Source organism: Schistocerca americana, chromosome 2, assembly GCF_021461395.2.
Source record: "Schistocerca americana isolate TAMUIC-IGC-003095 chromosome 2, iqSchAmer2.1, whole genome shotgun sequence".
NCBI lineage: Eukaryota > Metazoa > Arthropoda > Insecta > Orthoptera > Acrididae > Schistocerca > Schistocerca americana.
The window spans coordinates 686,628,366-686,652,389 of NC_060120.1; the positions used below are offsets into that span (position 1 = coordinate 686,628,366).

At 43.4% G+C, this 24,024-nt stretch overlaps 1 protein-coding gene across 3 annotated transcripts in view; it reads right to left on the reverse strand.

The window, feature by feature from the left end:
- The window catches only part of LOC124595673 (growth hormone-inducible transmembrane protein-like), a 95,569-nt gene that overhangs the window by 26,587 nt on the left and 44,958 nt on the right, over window positions 1–24,024 (reverse strand). For all 3 annotated transcript variants that reach the window (XM_047134526.1, XM_047134525.1, XM_047134524.1), the window contains 5 exons: window positions 22,203–22,314; window positions 21,983–22,124; window positions 21,609–21,784; window positions 6,747–6,868; window positions 3,952–4,123 (listed from right to left, as the gene is read on the reverse strand). In XM_047134526.1, the coding sequence (XP_046990482.1) occupies window positions 3,952–4,123; window positions 6,747–6,868; window positions 21,609–21,784; window positions 21,983–22,124; window positions 22,203–22,314 (724 nt within the window). The remainder of the gene's footprint in view (window positions 1–3,951; window positions 4,124–6,746; window positions 6,869–21,608; window positions 21,785–21,982; window positions 22,125–22,202; window positions 22,315–24,024) is intronic.

Here is a 24,024-nt window from a genome sequence, read left to right on the forward strand (position 1 = left end):
TTCCTGGAGGGGAATGCAGAAAACAGGTGTAAAGCTTAACAGTTGCCTTAGCTCAGCCAGGCGGTGGAAAAAACTGCAGCAATTCCACCAGAGGATGACATCATCTTGAGACTGGGAGGGCACGGAACATTTAATGAGGCAGTTTACACCTCAGGGTCACCTGGTGCCACCGACTTTTTGCCTGAGCGGTCTATATCCATTGTGTCTGAGGGTCTGGCAAGATCCATGTCCTCAGCAGATGCCAGAATCTCCACCCCATCCGCAGACGCAGAGCTTGTAGGTAGAGGTCGTGTGGGTGCCACTGCAATTTCCTTGGTCTTAGGGGTTTTCTTTTTGGGTTTCTCTCTCTGCTCCTTGGGTTTCCCTGGCTAGGAGGACTTCACTGGCTCAGTCTCTGGGACTGAGGACGAGCGTGAAGCCCTATGACCAGCTGCTTTTGGGCTCTTCAGCCACTGGCGTTTGTCGTCTTTCCCAATAGCAGAAACCTGTAAAGGGAGTGACCCAAGGGACCCATTCCTAGTGAGAGGAGCTGAGGAAGCCTTATGCTTCTCTAGCTCAGAAGTGGGGACTGAAATCCCCAATGGTTGGGGGGTGGGGGGGGGGGGGGGTAGCTCCTGAAGTAGGTGGTGCGGGAGCAACAGGGAGGGAAGTGCCCCCCCAAATCGGCTCGCTCTTTGGGAAATTTTGAAAAATGGAGGTCAAACCCTACAGGGGACCATCACATACAGGCCGAAATGTGTGAGACTCCTTTTAGTTGCCTCTTACGACAGGCAGGAATACCTTGAGCCTATTCTAACCCCCGAACCCGCAGGGCGATCTCCAAGAGTTCCTGACTGATTTACTGCAACTCTATACACAATATTCTAATAAGCATTTGGATGGATGTGGGCTATATATTTTTTTGAAGAACGATGTCCAGGTCCTTTATTGAAAGCAACTGTGATGGCAAAGTCATCAGGTCCTTATGAAATCCCAATTTGGTTTTACAAAGAGTACTCTGTAGCACTGGCCCCCTACTTAGCTTGCACTTACTGTGAGTCTCTTGCCCAGTCCAAAGGCCCAAGGAACTGGAAAAAAAAGTGCCGGTGATTCCTGCATATAAGATGGGTACAAGAACTGACCGCAAAATGCAGAGCAATCTCCTGAAAATAGGTTTGCTACAGGTTTGAACATATTCTCAGTTCAAATATAATGAAGCTCCTTGAAATGGAAAAGTTTCTACCAACAAATCAGCACAATTTTAGAAAGCATTACTCACGTGAAACTGAGTTTGCACTTTTCCAGCTTTATATCCTGCGAACTATGAATGAAGGGCATTAGGCAGATTCCATATTCCTAGATTTGCAAAAAAGTGCTTGACAAGATGGTCCACCAAGACTGTTGATGCAGATATGAGTATATGGAATAGGTTCCCGATATGCACGTAGCTCGAAGACATCTTAAGTGATAGGACATGGCACATTGTCCTCTATGGCAAGTGTTCATCAGAGACAGGGGTATGACCAGGAGTGCCCCCAGGAAAGAGGATCAGACTGCTATTATTTTATCTATACACAGATGATCTGACAGACACAATGAGGAGCAATTTGCAGCTGTTTTCTGACTGTTCTGTGGTGTACGGGAAGGTGTCACCATTGAGTGACTGGAGGAGGATAGAAGATGACTTTGACAAAATTTCTAGCCGGTCTGATGAACAGCAACAATCTCTAAATGTAGAGGAAAGTAAGTAAGTAAGTGCAGACGAGTACGAAAAACAATCCCATAATGTTCATATACAACACCAGTAGTGTGCTACATGACACAGTTGGGCTGATTAAGTATCTAGGCACAATGTTGCACAGTGATATCAAATGGAACAAGCACTTAAGGACACTAGGAAGCATGGCAATTAGTCTGCTTCAGTTTATTCTGCTAGTTTTAGGAAAATGTTCATCTGCAAAGGAAACCACATACAGAACATTAGTGCAACCAGCTGTTGAGTTCTGTTCAAGTGTTTGGGATTCCCACCCGTTAGGATTAAAGGAAGACATTGAAGCCCTTCAGAAGCGTAACGATAGATTTGTTATCGCAAAACACAAATATTGCGAATATGCTTGGGAACTCAAATGGGAATCCCCGGAAGAAAAGTTGTGTTCCATTCAAGGTATGCAACTGGGAAAAAAGATATGTTCTATTTGAGGAATGCAACCGGGAAAATTCAGAGAACTGGCATTTGAAGCTGACTGTAGAACAACAACTGCTACCAACATACAGTTTGCGTAAGGACCATAAGATAAGAAAAATTAGGGCTCGTACAGAGGCATAAGGACAGTCTTTTTCCCTCGCTCTGTTTGTGAGTGACACAGGATGGTAAGTTACCAGTAGTGGTACAACGTATCTTCCGCCACACACGGAGTAGGACGCAAGAAAATGCTAGGCCATGTGGTTTCGTTTTCTTTCTTGCAGTCACTTTAACTACAATGGAAGGGCTGTGCAGTGCTGGAATGGGAACAGGGAGGGGCTGGACGGGTGAGGACAGTGACTAACAAAGGTTGAGGCCAGGAGGGTTACGGGAATGTAGGATGTATTGCAGGGAAAGTTCCCACCTGCGCATTTCAGAAAAGCTGGTGTTTGTAGGAAAGATCTATATGATGAAGATGAGGGATATCATGTCAGACAACGTGTTCGGCAACAGGGTGGTCCACTTGTTTCTTGGCCACAGAGTCTTGGTGGCCGTTCATGCGGACAGACAGCTTGTTGGTTGTCATGCCTACATAGAATGCAGCACAGAGGTTGTAGCTTAGCTTGTAAATCACATGACTGGTTTCACAGGGCTACCATGCCTTTCACAGGGCTACCTGTGAAATCAGTCATGTGATTTACAAGCTAAGCTGCAACCTCTGTGCTGCATTCTATGTAGGAATGACAACCAACAAGCTGTCTGTCCGCATGAATGGCCACTGACAAACTGCAACCAAAAAACAAGTGGACCACCCCGTAGCTGAACATGTTGCCAAACGTGATACCCCTCATCTCAATGACTGCTTCAAAGCCTGTGCCATATGGATCTTTCCCACCAACACCAGCTTTTCTGAATTGCACAGGTGGGAACTTTCCCTGCAATACATCCTATGTACTCGTAACCCTCCTGGTCTCAACCTTCGTTAGCCACTGTCCTCACCCATCCAGCCCCCCCCCCCCCCCCTTTCCCATTCCAGCACTACACAGCCGTCATTTCACCGCCACACCCAGCCTTTTAATTTCTTTTATTTCTCTCCTTTCCGCTACTTACCCCCTCCCCCCTCCACACCTTCTCTCTTTCCCTCCATCTAAACTGCAGCACTTGACTATCTGCCACTCCCACCGTACTATCCCTCCCCCTCCCCACCCCAGCCTCCTCCTTACCCCCACCCAGTCACCACTCTCATCATGTACTGGTGTTGCTATTCGCAGTTGGTCTCAGCTCTCTGAGACTGCAGGCGTGTGTGCAAGTTGCGTTTGTGTGTGTGTGTGTGTGTGTGTGTGTGTGTGTGTGTGTGTGTGCTGCTGACAAAGGCCTTAATGGCCGAAAGCTTTAATTGCGTGAATCTTTTTATTGTGACTCAGCATCTCCACCATATGGTGAGCAGCAACTTTCCTTATCTGGTATTGTTACATCCCATCCTGGATTTTCCATTTTTTCATTGAACAACAAATTTAATACTGCAATGAAACTTCAAAAGCTGAAAACCCGAGACTAACTTACGCTTCTGCCTTTTGCATTGACTAGCACATCACATCAAACCCAAGAACGGGACAAAAATACTGAGTTCAACCAACACAGACATGGCAGTTTTAATTCTGTATGTATTTGCCTCCCATAATTAAATACTTTATCTACTTTTCTAAACTGTGTGTGGGTGACTTTATTCACAACATTTATATCCCAACCAGAATCTTTATATCGTAGATACACGCAACACGCATACTTACGCATTTACTGGGTCATATGGACGAGCTGAATTTATGGGGTAAACTTCAGCAAGTTTTATTATTCGCTGAGTATCATACAGCAAAAATCCAGAAAAGAGAAGTAAACCACCATACATGCTGATGGCATACAAGCCTGCCCCCAGTGCAGTAGATGGTGGTAGAAACATGGTACCTGCAGAAAAATGGAAAATGGATTAATTTAACATTGGCTTCACAAAATCAATAATTTCAACTGGAAGTAGCCCTTATCACAAAAATGCATTGAGAGTTGTAAAAGAATTAAATACCATACTAAATACACAGGGACATTGAAAATATTCATTTGTGTGACAGTAAAATGGATATGAAACAAGCTTAATATATGTCTTTCAATAGGGATGTGGTAATTTGAATTTGTAAGAGTCAGACTACCTGATAAGGAAAGTGCAAGAATTCAAATATGTGTACAAATCTCATTCTAACTAAAGAGCTTCACACTGCATAGGTTACTTCTGAAGGGAAGATTTTCGTTTTATTTAAAGTAGCAGCATCTCTTAACCCATTTCTTAGTAAAAACAATCCTGTTTTCAAGCATCACAACATTTTTTTAAAGTAGACCTTTCTACAACTAAAGAAAAGAAGCCAATACAGATTTGGGAGAAGCAACTAAACATGACTGTCTAGAATACTGTTAAAAAGTTACTTTTCAACATTATGAGAGCATGTAAAAGAGGCCAACACCTCTTACACAACTTGTTAAATATCAAACACAAAAACTCCACTGTTACAATTCTGTGATACTACCTAGTTATTAGCTAAGTTTCATTTGTCAATTGTCCGCCCCTGATTGTCAATTGTCCGCCCCTGATAGCTAAGTGGTCAGCACGACAGAATGTCAAACCTAAGGGCCAGGGTTCGATTCCTGGCTGGGTCGGAGATTTTCTCCGCTCAAGGACTGGGTGTTGTGTTGTCCTAATCATCATCATTTCATCCCCATCGACGTGCAAGTCATCGATGGGAGGCCCTAGTCACACAACATTTACATTTTACTGTCAATTAGATAACAGACAGCAATACTCCTGACATGTATGAACTGATTGGGAAAGTAACTCATTAACTGAAATTTAACAGTTATGGTGGACAGTTGATACTAATTTTGTGGCAGAAGACATCCAGTAATGACACTTTCCATCCTATAAAACCCGTAACAGTTTTCAGTTTTATTTGTCTCTTGTATTTTAGTACCTTTAGTTTCAAAAGATCAGTGTAAATTATAATGGATGACCGACAGAAAAAAAGGCCTTAAAACACACACACACACACACACACACACACACACACACACACACACACACAGATATATACACTACTGGCCATTAAAATTGCTACACCAAGAAGAAATGCAGATGATAAACGGGTATTCATTGGACAAATATATTATACTAGAACTGACATGTGATTATATTTTCATGCAATTTGGGTGCATAGATTCTGAGAAATCAGTACCCATAACAACCACCTCTGGCCGTAATAACGGCCTTGATACGCCTGGGCATTGAGTCAAACAGAGCTTGGACGGCGTGTACAATTACAGCTGCCCATGCAGCTTCAACACGATATCACAGTCCACTGGCGTATTGTGACGAGCCAGTTGGTTGGCCACCATTGGCCAGACGTTTGCAATTTGTGAGACATCTGGAGAATGTGTTGGCCAGGGCAGCAGTCAACATTTTTCTGTATCCAGAAAGGCCCGTACAGGACCTGCAACATGCGGTCATGCATTATCCTGCTGAAACGTAGGGTTTCACAGAAACGTAGGGTTTCGCAGGGATCAAATGAAGGGTAGAGCCACAGGTCGTAACACACCTGAAATGTAATGTCGACTGTTCAAAGTGCCGTCAATGCGTACAAGAGGTGACTGAGACATGTAACCAATGGCACCCCATACCATCATGCTGGGTGATACGCCAGTATGATGATGAAAACACGCTTCCAATGTGCGTTCACCGCAATGTCGCCAAACACGGGTGCGACAATCAAAACGCTGTAAACAGAACCTGGATTCACCCGAAAAAAAAAAAAAAAAAAAAGTTTTTGCCATTTGTGCACCCAGGTTCGTCGTTGATTACACCATCGCAGGCACTCCTGTGTGATGCAGCATCGAGGGTAACCACAGCCATGGTCTCCGAGCTGATAGTCCATGCTGCTGCAAACGTCATCTAACTGTTTGTGCAGATGGTTGTTGTCATGCAAATGTTCCCATCTGCTGACTCAGGGATCGAGACGTGGCTGCACGATCCGTTACAGCCATTCAGATAAGATGCCAGTCATCTCGACTGATAGTGATACGAGGCCATTGGGATCCAGTACAGCGTTCCGTATTACCCTCCTGAACCCACCGATTCCATATTCTGCTAACAGTCATTGGATCTCGACCAACGCGAGCAGCAATGTCGCGATACGATAAACCGCAATCGCGATAGACTATAATCCGATCTTTATCAAAGTCGGAAACGTGATGGTACGCATTATTTCTCCTTACACGAGGCATCACAACAACGTTTCACCAGGCAACGTCGGTCGACTGCTGTTTGTGTATGAGAAATCGGTTGGAAACTTTATTCATGTCAGCACGTTGTAGGTGTCACCACCGGCGCCAACCTTGTGTGAATGCTCTGAAAAGCTAAACATTTGCATATAACAGCATCTTCTTCCTGTAGGTTAAATTTCATGTCTGTAGCACGTCATCTTTGTGGTGTAGCAATTTTAATGGCCAGTAGTGTGTGTGATTATTTATCTGTAGTAGCATATTATACCTAATGATGATGCAAACACTACTCCAAGACCAATGGCCAAGGGACCTCCCATCATCAAGAACTTTTCACTTGGTGCACAAACCGCCACGGTAGAGAGTCCGCCAACCACACCTGCTGTGTACCTGCAATGAAAATCATTTTAACTAGATGGTCAACCACAATGCAATGTATAAATTGTTTTAATATATGTGAGGCAAATCTATCTCTCAAGTGACTAAAGAAACAACAAATCACCCAACGTTCAGGCAAATAATATGCGAGTTAAAGAGTTTTTTTGACATTCATAATTATTACAACCCACACAAGACAGATTGCATGGTAATTATTTGAAAGCCATTTATATTACACTTCTTAGACCAGGGCCATCATACCAGCAACCTGATCTCATCGATAAATAAACGACTTCATTTGTCTTATTCATAATCTACACTGCTGTCTTGTTCTTATAGATTACTATTAATTTTAAGTACGAGCTAGAAGTACATATTCAGTATTACAGAATGAAAAATTTCCCGAAGTGCTGTTACAGTCACGAATCCACATAAAGCTTCCTGAAACTACTGTTATCTACAGACAGACATCTTTCTGGAAATAATGCCAGTTTTAGGGACCCAAGTTGCTCAAACATTAGCAGCACAAGAATTTATTGCATTGAAGTTTATAATTACAAATTCTTCTCTGTGTTGGCATCAAAGTCAGTGCCAGTGCAGCACACTGACTCTGAACATGATGATGCCATCTCACCAGTCTGCAGAGGATATGATCCTGCAGCATTCGACTCGTGTAATTATGGTATTGGGCACACAGCATGCCTCACTAGCAGCCAGCGTAGTCCATACAACATGCTTAGGATAGAGACTGCATATCACTAGAGCACTCTTGCAGAAATCTATGGGTTGTGCTCGGGTAATCTCTCATCAGATATCCACAGTGTGGAGATGAACAGCATAGCCCTTCCACCACAGAAGGCTGGGGATGTCTGTCTGCTTACAGGTACCAGTGCAGGGCAGTAGCAGTTAACACACCTCCTGGTTACAACAACAGAAGGGTAATGCACCAAACACCACCAGTTTGACTTAGCAAGCCAAGTCTTATCATCTGTTGGTTCAAGGTCGGCAGCTCACAGCAACCAAGTAAGTATTACTGTCTGAGGCAACAACGTTATGCCTGGCCAGCGATGACCAAATGTGGCCTCCTTTTCTGTGCTCATCTGCAGGTCTTCACTACCCCTCTATTTTGCAAGAATGGCTTTCAGGCCTTAAGCTTGTTGCCTTTCCATCATATAGGCATGCTGGTAGTTGATCTTTCTGAAACTTTCATTTTCTCTTAGAAAATCAAACTGTGCTATTAAAACAACACAATGTCTTCTCATGCCAAGTTTATGATTTCGGCCTCTCGCTCCCACAAGATAAGGCAGTATCTTCCGTATTTGTTCTGTTTTAAACAATGTTGGCTCTCTGTCTGTTTGTCTTTTGATTGTGACATTGTGTGGGCCTGTTTTGGCTTGATGCTGGCTGTAGAGGATGTTGAGGAAATTTTACATTTGCCTGTAATACTTTTCTGCCGTGTAACATTCCCTCTCCTTTAACAAATATTTTCTGAATTTCTCTTAGTTTGCCTGTGAAATTCATGTTGCATAGGTAACTACACTGTACAATATTCTTTTATTTAAACATCTGAAAGCTTGTTCACAAAGTTTTTGGTCTGTTCTTAATCCTACATTGGTTCTGTTGAGTCAATATTTTCTAATATAAGTTTACAGTCTTATTCTACACTGCACTGCACTTTTTTACTCCTTTTTGCTATTATTTAGCCACTTGACATGTATTTGATGGCTTGACATTTAGGTTTTAGATCTCAAACAAAACAGAATGCATAAACTTTTAGTAGAACCATGGCAGCACTTTAGTGAAGTTATACCACCGTATATACCTAAAATTTTGATTATGCTGGAACATTTGTTCATCTGTTTCATGATGCTGCCAGTTCATTTAGTGAGTGCAAGTTGGGGTTTAAGACATTTTTGAGGAATTTTATGTTTTGTGTGGGTAACACTTCTAATCGTTTTTCTGGCCAATACAATGTAGGTTGTGAGAACTGGATCATGGCCGTACCTGTAATAGTAGCTGGAAAGATGAAACTGTGCTCTTGTTTTATCATTATTAAAATACCACTGTATCACAGTTCTACTGTGGTCAAGACCATGAGATTTCCATTTCGATAACAGTTTACGTTGACAACTTCCAGTGAAAAAACTTAAAAAATACAATGTGCTACCACTCTGGAAATGTGGTTTTGGGGATAGACTTTCCTCTGAAACTCCAATAAATCTGTTTTCTATAATAACCGTACCTTACATGCCTCTACATTAGCCTGTATCACACAAGAGAACAAACTTCTATGCTTTCTCTTATATATACTTGTAACTCTGCTAATGACATGAGGACATAAGCCTCTCTCTGTTCCGAGATTAAACAATATTTCTTGCATCTGTATTTATATCCACTTATTTACAGTTCCTTATTTTATCTGATAAGGGTGAATGGTACAATGCAGGTATTGTGCATTCCTGCCCTCTATCGGAAAGTGAATGGATCACACAGTTTGGCCTATCTTCTGGAGCAACTTCTACTTTGTAATACCTGCTTCTTAGATCCACTGTTTAAAGTATCTACATTGCCCATATTGTCTTATGTGTCTGAATTAATGGGCATAGGATATGCATCAGGGGCAATTTTGGTGTTCAAATATCTCTAATCACAACAAAATACGAGGTGTGGCTAGAAAAAAACTGGACTAGTACTGGTGAAACAATAAAACGAATGCAATAAGGCTGAAAGTCGCGTGGCCTGTCACGTGACTCTCGCTCCGCCTACTACTCGAGTTTCATCTGCCTCCTGCACTCAGTCTGCCCGTGGCGCCTGTTTTAAGTAGTTGACGTTTTGTCTGTGCGTCGGAAAATGTTGAGTGTACAGAAAGAACAGCGTGTTAACATCAAATTTTGTTTCAAACTAGGAAAATCTGCAAGTGAAACGTTTGTAATGTTACAACAAGTGTACGGCGATGATTGTTTATCGCAAACACAAGTGTGAGTGGTTTAAACGATTTAAAGATGGCCGCGAAGACACCAGTGATGACACTCGCACTGGCAGACCATTGTCAGCAAAAACTGATGCAAACATTGAAAAAATCGGTAAACTTGTTCGACAAGATCGCCGTTTAACAGTCAGAGCAGTGTCTGAGTTAACAGGAGTTGACAAGGAAAGTGTGGCAGATTCTTCATTAAAGTTTCAACATGAACAAAGTATGTTCAAAAATGGTTCCAAAGTGTCTCACAATTGAACACAAGGAACGCCGAAGAATGATTTGTTTTGACATCCTGGAAAACATTGAAAGTGATCCCACCTTCTTACAAAATGTTATTACTTGCGATGAATCGTGGTTTTTTTACTTACGATCCCGAAACTAAACGCCAATCGATGCATTGGAAAACTCCTGGTTCTCCACGACAAAAAAAAAAAGCATGAATGTCAAAATCGAAATTCAAGGCAATGATGATTGTTTTTTTTTGACATCAAAGGGATTGTGCACATTGATTGGGTACCAGAGGGACAAACAGTGAATCAGCGTTACTACATTAGCGTCCTGGCTACCCTACGTGAGCGGGTACGGAGAAAACGGAACGATTTGTGGAGAAAAAAGTCATGGATCCTTCACCAAGACAATTCCCCAGCTCACAGTGCGTTGTCAGTGAAGACGTTTTTGGCAAAACACAACATTCCCATCTTAGATCATCCACCCTACTCACCTGATTTGGCCCCCTGTGACTTTTTTCTTTCCCTAAAGTCAAGTCAGCTTTGAAAGGAACTAGATTTGAGACTGTTGAAGCAGTAAAAGAAAAAGCGACGGAAGTAATGTATGGACTTACCGAAAATGATCTGCAGCATTGCTATGAACAGTGGAAAATTCGTATGGAGCGGTGTAGAGACCGAGGAGTAGAGTACATTGAAGGAGATAACATGAAATTGTAAATAATTGTAAATAAATGTTTTTTCCAGCATCAGTCCGGTTTTTTTCTAGCCGCACCTCGTATGTACTACTTAGTACCATCAAGTGATTTCTTCATGGTGATGACAACATTTGCACTTCCTGGACTATTACTATGTTCTATTATTCCTTCTGACAGCTGTTGGTCAATAAAGTCTTTCATCAATAATTGTGAATGCTAGGATACACAGTACGGTTTCCTACAGACTGGAGCATTGTAACCTATGGGTCTATGATGGTATTATTATGTGTAACAGGTATCACTGGTAAGGGCTTTTTGTGTCAAATCAAAATTATAGTAACAAAGCTTGTTGATCATTTCTTTGCAAGTGATCAATTTTCGAACATAATTGAGAAACACTAATGGTTTCACTGTGGCTCCGATCATTACACATGACCTATCAATGTCTTCATCCAGAACGTCTAAATTAGCAGCCATCCAAACCACCTTTCCTTTACCTAGAGGTACATTATCATGGGAATCCGTCTCTTATCGTATGTGTTAGTTAACAGCCTAGTTGGTAACACCTCCACAATAAGTGTACCTTGCAACATTACCTCACTTGCAGTTGTTCTCATTAGAATCAAGAGTTCCACTGAACTCAATCCTTGGATAACAGAAGAAATATTGAATTTAATTGATGAAAGGAGAAAATATAAAAATGCAGTAAATGAAGCAGGAAAAAAAGGAATACAAACGTCTCAAAAATGAGATCGACAGGAAGTGCAAAATGGCTATGCAGGGATGGCTAGAGGACAAATTTAAGGATGTAGAGGCATATATCACTAGGGGTAAGATAGATACTGGCTACAGGAAAATTAAGGAGACCTTTGGAGATAAGAGAACCACTTGTATGAACATCAAGAGCTCAGATGGAAACCCAGTTCTAAGCAAAGAAGGGAAAGCAGAAAGGTGGAAGGAGTATATAGAGGGTCTATACAAGGGCGATGTTCTTGTGGACAATGTCATGGAAATAAAAGAGGAGGTAGATGAAGATGAAATGAGAGATATGATAATGCATGAAGAGTTTGACAGAGCACTGAAAGACCTAAGTCGAAACAAGGCCCCGGGAGTAGAAAACATTCCATTAGAACTTCTGACGGCCTTGGGAGAGCCAGTCCTGACAAAACTCTACCATATGGTGAGCAAGATGTATGAGACAGGCAAAATACCTTCAGACTTCAAAAAGAATATAATAATTCCAATCCCAAAGAAAGCAGGTGTTGACAGATGTGAAAATTATTGAACTATCAGTTTAATAAGTCACAGCTGCAAAACTAACACAAATTCTTTACAGACGAATGGAAAAACTGATAGAAGCCGACCTTGGTGAAGATCTGTTTGGATTCCACAGAAATGTTGGAACACGTGAGGCAATACTGACCCTACGACTTATCTTAGAAGAAAGATTAAGGAAAGGCAAACCTATGTTTCTAGCATTTGTAGACTTAGAGAAAGCTTTTGACAATGTTGACTGGAATACTCTCTTTCAAATTCTGAAGGTGGCAGGGGTAAAATACAGGGAGCGAAAGGCTATTTACAATTTGTACAGAAACCAGGTGGCAGTTACAAGAGTCAAGGGGCATGAAAGGGAAGCCAGTGGTTGGGAAGGGAGTGATTTTTTTTTTTTTTTTTTTTTTTGTGGTTTTAGGGCGCAAAACTTCTATGGTCATTAGCGCCCAGCCCGTGACGTAGAAAACAGGAAAAAACGAAATTTAAAATCAGCAGCAATGGAAACAGTCAGAAAATTGGAGAAACTAAAGGCAGAAGGAATGCTTAAAAGTCCACTATAGAAAGGGGTTGGTTGTCCACAAAAAAAAAGCTTCAAATGACTGACGTCATTTCACTGTCACTAATAAACTGTAGAACGCGGTCAGCTGAGCGCGTGTCATCTGCTAAAATCGACGATAGATCAGGCGATAGCTGTAGACGGGAGCGTAACGGATTAAAATAGGGGCATTCAATTAAAAGGTGTCTGACCGTCCACAGCTGAGAGCAGTGGGGACAGAGTGGGGGAGGATCACCGCTTAAAAGATGTCGATGACTAAAAAGACAGTGCCCTATCCGGAGTCGAGCTAAAATTACCTCCTCCCGACGACGCGTTCGGGAGGAAGAGGTCCAAGCGCAAGGAACGGCTTTCACTTCCCGCAATTTATTGTGGGGAAGTGTTGACCAATGCGCATGCCATAAATGAGTAACTTGGCGACATAAACCGCTCCGTAGATCGGTAAACGGAAGAGACTGAAGAGCTGGCCGAGGAAGAGAGACTGCAGCCTTGGCCGCTATATCGGCCGCCTCATTTCCACAGATACCAGCGTGTCCCGGGAGCCAGAGGAACGCCACTGAGACGCCCCCCAGGTGGAGCAAGCGCAGACAGTCCTGAATCCGGTGGACCAGAGGGTGCACAGGGTAAAGAGCTTGGAGACTTAGGAGAGAGCTGAGAGAATCTGAGCAGATTACGTACTGTATCCGCTGATGGCGGCGGATGTAGTGGACAGCCTGGAGAACAGCGTAAAGCTCTGCAGTATAAACCGAACACTGGTCGGGAAGCCGAAAGTGATTTGGGGTGTCGCCAACAATATAGGCACTCCCTACACCTAACGATGTTTTCGAGCCATCGGTGTAAATAAATGTGGCTTCCGTCATTTGTGCACATAGAGCAGCAAATGCCCGACGGTAAACAAGTGTAGGGGTACCATCTTTGGGAAATTGACATAGGTCTCTGAGCAAGTCGATCCGGGGACGGTGCCAAGGCGGTGCTGTACCCCAAGTTGTCAAGAAGGTTTTAGGAAAGCGGAAGGAAAGAGAATGGAGCAGTTGACGGAAGCGGACTCCCGGGGGTAGTAGGGAGGAGGAGCGGCCTGCATACCCGACATCAAAGGAGGCGTCGAAAAAAAGGTTATGGGCTGGATTAGCAGGCATGGAAGACAGATGGCTAGCATAACGACTCAGAAGGACTGCCCGCCGATTGGACAGCGGAGGTTCAGCAGTCTCAGCATAAAGGCTTTCCACAGGGCTGGTGTAAAAAGCTCCAGACACTAAACGTAATCCACGGTGGTGGATAGAGTCGAGACGCCGAAGAATAGACGGCCGAGCAGAGGAGTAGACTATGCTTCCATAATCCAATTTCGAGCGCACTAAGGCGCGATAGAGGCGGAGAAGGACCACCCGGTCCGCTCCCCAAGAGGTACCATTCAGGACACGGAGGGTGTTAAGGGAACGCAGACTGCGAGCCGAAAGATAGGAAACGTGGGAGGACCAGCACAGTTTTCTGTCAAACATAAGACCCAAGAATTTAGCGACGTCGGAAAACGGAAGGTTGACAGGACCTAGATGTAAGGAGGGCGGAAGAAACTCCTTACGTCGCCAAAAATTAACACAAACGGTCTTACTGGGTGAGAAACGGAAGCCGGTTTCGATGCTCCACGAGTAGAGGCGATCGAGACATCCTTGAAGACGTCTTTGAAGAAGGCTGGTCCTTTGAGAACTGTAGTAGATCGCAAAATCGTCCACAAAGAGGGAGCCCGAGACATCAGGAAGGAGACAATCCATAATTGGATTAATGGCGATGGCAAACAGTACAACACTCAGCACGGAGCCCTGGGGTACCCCGTTTTCTTGGGAGAAAGTACGGGAGAGAGTAGTGTTCACCCGCACCCTAAATGTGCGCTCTGCCATAAATTCGCGAAGAAAAAGGGGCAGCCGGCCTCGAAAGCCCCAAGAGAACAGTGTGCGGAGGATGCCTGTCCTCCAACAGGTATCGTATGCTCTCTCCAGATCAAAAAATATTGCTACCGTTTGGCGTTTCCGGAGAAAATTGTTCATGATATAAGTGGAGAGAGCAACAAGATGGTCAACGGCAGAACGATGCTTTCGGAATCCGCATTGGGCTGGTGTTAAAAGACTGCGGGACTCCAGCCACCAAGCTAAACGGTAATTCACCATACGCTCCAAAACCTTACAGACACTACTCGTGAGAGAAATGGGGCGATAGCTAGAGGGGAGATGTTTGTCCTTTCCAGGTTTCGGAACGGGAACGACAATAGCTTCCCGCCATCGCCTGGGAAAGGTACTGGCGGTCCAAATTCGATTATAAAGGCGAAGGAGGTGACGCAGGCTATGGGTTGATAAATGCAGCAACATTTGGACATGGATACCATCCGGTCCTGGGGCGGAGGAGCGAGAAGTAGAGAGTGCATGTTGTAGTTCGCGCATGGAGAAAACAGTATTGTAGCTTTCGCGATTTTGAGAGGAGAAAGCAAGATGCCGCACTTCTGCTGCACGTTTCTTCGGGAGAAACGCTGGCGGGTAATTTGAAGAGCTCGAAATCTCAGCAAAGTGCTGACCCAATGAGTTAGAAATTGCGACGGGGTCCACTAAGGTATCATGCGCGACAGTGAGCCCAGAGACCGGGGAGAAACTAGGCGCGCCTGAGAACCGTCGAAGCCGACTCCAAACTTCCGAGGAGGGAGTGAAGTTGTTAAATGAGCTAGTAAAGAATTTCCAGCTTGCCTTCTTGCTATCGCGGATGACGCGACGGCAACGCGCACGGAGCTGCTTATATCGGATACAGTTGGCCAAAGTTGGATGGTGACGGAAAATGCGAAGAGCACGTCGCCGCTCACGTATTGCGTCACGGCAGGCCTCGTTCCACCAGGGAACTGGAGGGCGCCGGGGCAATTCGGAGGTGCGTGGTATTGAACGTTCCGCAGCTGTGAGAATAACGTCGGTAAAATGTGTGACCTCATCGTCGACGCTGGGAAAGCGACGGTCATCGAATGTCGCTAGAGACGAAAAAAGTGTCCAATCGGCTTGGGCAAACTTCCAGCGTCGCGAGCGCATATATGGCAGTTGAGGCTGCAGTCGAAGAACACATGGAAAGTGGTCACTCGAGTGTGTATCATCAAGGGCGAACCATTCGAAGCGCCGAGCTAGCGGAACAGTACCGACCGCAAGGTCCAAATGGGATAAATTTGCCGTGGAGGCAGACAAAAATGTAGGGACCCCAGTGTTGAGGCAGACTAGATCCGCTTGGTGGAAGACGTCTAGCAATAGTGAGCCACGTGGACAAGGATGTGGAGATCCCCAAAGCGGGTGGTGGGCATTGAAGTCCCCAACCAGCAAATAGGGGGGTGGAAGCTGATCAAGAAGATGAAGGAGATCAGCTCGTGCCATTGGTGTAGACGATGGAATGTATACCGTACAAAGAGAGAACGTGTATCCAGAAAGGGAAAGACGGACGGCGACAGCTTGGAAGGAAGTGTGTAAGGGGATTGGGTGATAATGGAGAGTATCATGGAGCAGAATCATGAGTCCTCCATGGGCTGGAGTGCCTTCAACTGAGGGGAGGTCATATCGGACGGACTGAAAATGAGGGAGAACAAAGCGGTCATGGGGACACAGCTTTGTTTCCTGAAGACAGAAGATGACCGGCGAGTAGGATCGTAAGAGGATCGACAATTCCTCCCGATTGGCGCGAATGCCACGGATATTCCAGTGGATAATGGACATAGGGTGAACAGAAAATGGAGGAACGGCACCAAGGGTGCTGTCAACTCAACGACTGCTCAGAGCTCGCGACCGACAGCATGGAATGGCATTCAGTCGAAGGCAGAAGATCCTGATCCATAGGTTGGTCAGGAGCAGCTCCTGCCACCAACGATCGGCCAGTTGACCGGCCACCAGCAGTGCGCCTCGGCGACACAGAAGATGGCCGAGGGCGATTTCCGCCAGGTGGTGCTGTAGATGGGACACGCCTTGGCGGAGAAGGAGAGGAACTGTGTTTCTTCGTAGCCTTCTTGGAGGTATGTTTAGATGAAGGAGGAACCGATGGTTGTGAAGTTGCAGTACGTAAAAACTCTTCACGAGAATGCTCTTTTTTTGTAGACTTGGCGTCTGACTTTTGGGCTCGAGATTTAGCAGAACCCGACGAAGGGTGAGCCATAGAGTGGGCAGGCGAAAGAGGTGAGGTTGAACGGGCGATCTTTGCGCTGGCCGATCTGACGACCGTGGTACTAAATGTGAGGTCGCAAGTCTGCGTGGCCGCCTCCTTTGTTGGCCGAGAAGAAGCAAGGACAGCGCTGTATTTTCCTTTCTGAGGCACGGTGGGCTGTCGACTGGCGAGTAACTTTCGAGCAGCGAAGGTCGACACCTTTTCCTTCACTCTTATTTCCTGGATCAGCTTTTCGTCCTTAAAAACAGGGCAATCTCGAGAGGAAGCAGCGTGGTCACCCATACAGTTGATGCAGCGAGGGGATGGAGGTGGACAAGCACCCTCATGGGCATCCCTGCCACACGTAACACATTTGGCCGGATTGGAACAGGACTGGCTGGTGTGATTAAACCGCTGACATCGATAGCAACGCGTAGGGTTTGGGACATAAGGGCGAACGGAAATTATCTCATAGCCTGCTTTGATTTTTGATGGGAGTAGAACTTTGTCAAATGTCAAGAAGACAGTGCGGGTTGGAATGATGTTCGAGTCAACCCTTTTCATAACCCGATGAACAGCGGTGACGCCCTGGTCAGACAGGTAGTGCTGAATTTCTTCGTCAGACAATCCATCGAGGGAGCGTGTATAAACGACTCCACGCGAGGAATTTAAGGTACGGTGCGGTTCCACTCGGACAGGGAAGGTGTGGAGCAGAGAAGTACGCAGCAATTTTTGAGCCTGGAGGGCACTGTGTGTTTCTAACAACAGGGTACCATTCCGTAATCTGGAACAAGACTTTACAGGACCCGCAATTGCGTCGACACCTTTCTGAATAATGAAAGGGTTGACCGTGGAAAAGTCGTGACCTTCGTCAGACCGAGAAACAACAAGGAACTGTGGCAACGATGGAAGAACCGTCTGTGGCTGAGACTCAGTAAACTTACGTTTGTGAGCAGACATAGTGGAAGGTGAGGAAACCATTGCGGAAGAATCCCCCATGATTACCGGCGTCTCCGATGGCGCGCTCCTCCCTTGTGGGGGCCCTCACCGAGGGCACACCCGCCTTAGGTGATTGTTCACACCTCAGGTCACACCTCCCGACATACGGACGGAGGGACCAATCGGCACTTTCGGAAGGTACCAGCTCGGGTAATCACCCCTCCCTGGGCCTGGCCTTTACCAGGGGGTACGTACGTGTCCTACCTGTCTACCCAGGGCGGGGAATTACGCGTTACCCCGTCACCGGCTACGCATGGAAGTGCGTGGGTCGGCCTTCAGACACGCACAGGGAGGAAGAAAGAGAAAGGGAAAGGAAAGAAGAGGGGGTCTCAAACGCCGCAGCGGAGAAAAGGGTAAAGAGAGGAGGTAAGGAAAGGAGATGGACAAAGGAAGGAAGAAGACATACAGGCAAGGAAGAAGAAGAATGCGGTACATTTACAAGCGTCCGTCTCCGGACGTAGGCGCAAACCATACTCCCAGAGGGGGAGAAAGTGAAGGAAAGAGCAAGAGGTGAGGGGGGGGGGGTGAAGACAGGGGATGGGGAAGGATGCGGAAAGGGAAGGTATGCAGCCCAGAAAGGAAGGAAGGCCACATTAGCTCGGGGCCCCGTGCTCGCTACGCACGTATCCACAAAAGAGTTGTGGATCCCCTGGGGGGGGGGGAAGGGAGTGAGACAGGGCTGTAGCCTCTCCCCGATGTTATTCAATCTGTATATTGAGCAAGCAGTAAAGGAAACAAAAGAAAAATTCGGAGTAGGTATTGAAATCCATGGAGAATAAATAAAAACTTTGAGGTTTGCCAATGACATTGTAATTCTATCAGAGACAGCAAAGGACTTGGAAGAGCAGTTGAATGGAATGGACAGTGTCTTGAAAGGAGGATATAAGATGAACATCAACAAAAGCAAAACGGGGATAATGGAATGTAGTCGAATTAAGTTGGGTGATGCTGAGGGAATTAGATTAGGAAATGAGACACTTAAAGTAGTAAAGGAGTTTTGCTATTTGGGGGGCAAAATAACTGATGATGGTCGAAGTAGAGAAGATATAAAATGTAGACTGGCGATGGCAAGGAAAGAGTTTCTGAAGAGGAGAAATTTGTTAACATCGAGTATAGATTTAAGTGTCAGGAAGTCGTTTCTGGAAGTATTTGTATGGAGTGTAGCCATGTATCGAAGTGAAACATGGATGATAAATAGTTTGGACAAGAAGAGAATAGAAGCTTTCGAAATGTGGTACTATAGAAGAATGCTGAAGATTAGATGGGTAGATCACACAACTAATGATGAAGTATTGAACAGAATTGGGGAGAAGAGGAATTTGTGGCGCAACTTGACAAAAAGAAGGGATCGGTTAGTAGGACATGTTCTGAGCCATCAAGGGATCACAAATTTGGCATTGGAGGGCAGCGTGGAGGGTAAAAAATCGTAGAGGGAGACCAAGAGATGAATACACTAAGCAGATTCAGAAGGATGTAGGTTGCAGTAAGTACTGGGAGATGAAGCAGCTTGCACAGGATAGGGTAGCATGGAGAGCTGCATCAAACCAGTCTCAGGACTGAAGACCACAACAACAACAACAACAACAACAACAACAACAACAAAAGATCAATTTTGGCATGATGTTTCCAAAGAAAGACAATTCCAAAAATCATAGAATAATCTTAATTAACATTTGACAACACTTCCCTGTATCCTCGAAAACACTTGGCTCCAATGCTAAAGTTGAGCAGTGTTGTGCCTAATGACTTCACGTCATTGCCACTTGCTTCACATAACCTGTACTGTGGAAACCCAAGTCTCTTTCTGCCTCATGGTTCTAGACTAGCTAACGGCATGTGTGTACCAGTGATCACTAAAAACTTATGTTTCTTTCCCTGCACTATGGCTGATAAACAGCATTTTGTCTCTGCATACATATGTACAGTGTTCCCTTCTACTGGGAATGCCTCCTGACAGGTAATGCCGTCCCGTTTCAGTTTCATGGACACTTTTTTGGTAATATTTTCCTTGTTTCTTATTCCTGCACTCTTGTGCCTTATGACCAACTTGATCAGACTCTTAACAATCTGGTTGGCAAAACTGCTTTTGCAGATGCTCCTTACATCCATATCCCTACGGCTACTTCAGAGGCGAAGATTTCATGGTTATTACGCACTTTCATACCAATATCAATTTCCTCCTACAGTGTGGCAATCCTAATAGCTTCGGTCAGGTCAGATCAGTTCTCCACCCTGACTGCATGACATGTCAGCTAGGACACCCTGTAAGGAAACATGGAGCCCCTATTTTCAGCTTCCTGCACAGTAACTGCACCAGCTTCTTCCTGTAGTGTCAGCTTGTATGTTTGTGCATTAATCTTCCAGATTCTATCCCAAAATATTCTGCTGACTCATTAAGATTCTACTCAATTTCTCTCTAAAAATCTCTCACTGTTTTGCACCTGATAGCACTGGTGCAAACCATCATCCAGCTCCTGGAACATTACTACCTTGCTAAGAACATCGCAATACATTACATATGCTCTAGCTTCGCACATTAATTGTAAGTTAGTCATACGCATAACTTTCATTTGTCCAAATGCACCTTTCAGCAGTAGCTAATACATCTCTAATGAACATAGTGATGTCACCATTTCAGGCCTCCAGGTTGTTGCCTTTCCACTATATTGGAAGGCTGATAGGTGATCTTGTGAAACTTTCACTCTCTCTTACAAAATCAAGTTGTGCTATTACAAAGACATGATGTATTATCCTCGCTGAGGTCACACTGCTGAGTTAACGATTGCGGCCCCTCTCTTGCATGAAACGAGGCAATATCTTCTGGTTTGTTCTACATCATGCACTGTCAGCTTTCTGCTCATTTGCCATTTTGATTGTGGCAAGGGGTCTTTGCCTGGCTTGGCTTGATGCTAGACGGAGAGGACTTTGAGGAAATTTTAAATTTGCCCATAATACATTTCTGCTGTGTATGACAACGCACACTGCTAATGGTGTTATTACTCCAGGAGCATAAACATGTACAAATAGCATTTACTTTTAGTCCATGGCAGAGTCCAGAATTATAAGGTTTTTAGCAAATAACTAATTAAAAGGAATAGAGTGAAAAAAATAATTAGAAGGCGAATGCTAGTTGGAAGCAATTATTAAAGGATCCAGAAGAGTTTATAAGAATAGGGTAAAAAGGACTTGCTTAAAAGAAATGCCAGAAATAAAACAACTGAGCTGATGGCAGTTCTCACAACAAGGACTGAAAATGAATTTTACAGTTTTGGAGGGAAGCCAGTGAGAGTTAATGTAAAAATCTCAAACCCCAGGAAAAACAAATTGGATGTTTGGGTAGCACATCCAACAAAATTGGACAAACAGGGTTTGGCTAGGTTGTAAATATTCAACATGTGCATTTTTATTAGATGACTCTCACCAAAAATAAGATTAAAAAGAAAATTAAATAATTGAACAAGAAAAGACTTATTGAATTTAAAGATTCAAGCATCACATCACATCAAATCATATTCTGAGAGCAAAAAGATGGAAGAAAGTCCTGTCAGCTAATGCAATCATCGTTAAGTCATAATTTTTATGGCTAGGTGTAGTGACTAATTCAATACAATTAGCCTACACGAGATAACTGGTAAGAGTTGTCTTCTGTTTACTTTACTGTTTTCCAGTAATATCAACAACTCTTCATGAACACACAGATCCTGTGACTTGATATTCTAGTTTTCAAATCAAGGTTCCTGAGGCAGCACACATGCAAAGACAACATCTAAGCAACACTACATGTCAAAACTAGGATGCTGTTTTACTAATAGACATTTCCATATTTGTAATAGTATTAATAACAACAGATTTAAAATCATGGGATGAATCAACACATCCTTACCAAGCAGCCCTTATGAGCACTGGCCCACCAACAAAACAAATAGGAGCGATGAAAGCACCCAACACAGCAGAATGTGCAAGCCAAGCCATCTGCTTCACTCCGAAACCTTTCTGATAAGGGATGCTTTGAACAATTACGTTGGTTCCAATAAGTGCTGCAAATGACAAAGCAATTGCCTGGAAATAAATAAATAAATAAATAATAATAACAATAAAATAATAATAATAATAATAACAGTGGTAAAAATGCCACAAGAAATCAATTTCACAGCACAAACTGAGTAATTTTCAGTGCAGCATTATTAACAGAGTGTTAAATTTAAAAGCGAACTACAATTTGCAAGTGTATGCATAAAGATAAATCATTTAACTTACACCAAATGAATTCTTTGTGACCAAACTCATGACTCTGGGAGACCGCAGAGCTGCAGCAGCACTTGCAGCAGTCACCACTATAGAACCACCAAAATACATGTATGTATCTCTAATTCTCTGCTTCACATATTCTGGCCAAAATCTGAAAACAAATGAAGTAATTATAGCAGTACAAAAGCAAATAAAACCTTGCAAATACAGGTAAACAGAGAGAACTTACGTAGCATGGTCAATAGCTCCAGTTTGTTTCGATAGTCCCAAGCCATAGAAACAGAGTGCTCCTAACCCCAGTGCCGCTCCTCCTGCTACAGCTCCTTTGCCAATATTGAAAGCTAAAAATTAAGCACAATGTTTTCTGGGATTTATCAAATGAAGTGGAGCACACTAAGATGTGTTAAACATAACTATGAAAAAGAAGTTAAATTAAAAATCTTAGCTAATTAGTACACCATCACTTTTTAGTGGTCTTTAGTACACATTAGATATGGAGAATATATAGATTTTGTTATTACAGAACTATTGAGAGTAGGTATGAATGGAAGGAAACTGAATGATATTTTTAGAATTATCAGAACCTGTAACATGTCAAAATAATATTGCACAGTATCTTACGGTACATGTGTTGCCTCAACTCATTACAGATAGAATTGCAGCCACATCTGAAATTAAAAGGAATGGATATGCTAGCCTAATGTTTCACGTGTTGTGTGTGTTGTATGTATATTGTTGTAGAGGAAGGCAGATTCAGGAGAAAGTGAGAATGCTGCCATGCCTGGTGGAATCAGAGAAACTTGTATAACTATCAGAGAAACTTGTATAACTATGCATGAGCAGCAAAGATGCAACACAGGCAGCTGGAATGGGCTGCTATTTCACACTGAAGTGGCTGAATTCACTAATCCTTACATTATTAAAAGCAGCCTCATGTTCTTCATTTGTTAGTGTTATTGGTTCCACTATGATTTTACGTGTTGGTAAGAGTAGTATAATTCTGAACAGAGATGAATACAGTGTTAGAAGAAATATATGTTGCTCCGTACCAAATCAGGTTGTAGAGGTATTGGTTAGCCAAGTTCAACCTAGATGTTGATTTACTGATGATATTAACAGTTCAGTCATTATAAATCAGGAATTTGGTGACATTTCCTATGGTTCCAGAGGAAAACTTGTGTGAGGAAGCTTGTTATAAAGGGAGTGCATTCAAGTTGGATCCTGTGCAGCTTCAGAGAGCTGCTAAGGCATAGTTATTCAATTCTGATCCAGAAGAGATTCAAATGAGAAGTTGCATTATGACAAGCTGCCTATAGTGGTGTAGGAAGTTTGGGTATTTGTTATTTAGAGCTGGTTTGGTTTCCAGTTCTGTTCCAGTTTTCAAGCTAGTGTCCTGTTGTGACATTCTCGTAGGGAGTGTGTTTCAGTTTCTGACGACCTGTGGTACATGGTGCCCAGAAGATCAAAAGGTGACTCTTTGTGCTCAGTTCGCAGGGCAGGCATTAGATAAGTTGCTCTAGAACTTTACGATTTTGTGATACCAGACTCTTAGCCCACAAGCACACAAATTAACTCCTTAGTTGACAACGTAATATCTGTATACAGTTACTGACTTGTTATTTTGTCTTTCCAAGTAATGAGATATTTCAATAACACAATTTTTACTATCTGAAATAAAATACAAAGAGAAAAGGTAATAAAAAAGAAAAAGAATATAGTATTTGCTGAATACTTTATTACTCATGATTTAGTTTGCTTTCAACAATGTAGTAACAAAAAAAAAAATCAGAACTCAAAAGATGACCACATATATAAAGAAATTACATGTGCTTATATGCACATATAATCAGATATTTTAAGTTATCACTGGTATAACTAATGAGTTCATATTCTAAAATTTATGAAGAAAGGAAAAAAGTGGACATATTATGGAAGGTATTTCGTTTTGCTTACAAGTAACAAATTATTGGGACAGTTGATGCTATATCACTGACTAATCCATAGCCAAAATTTGTTTATGAGAGATATTAAACTTCGATTAGCAGAAGGAT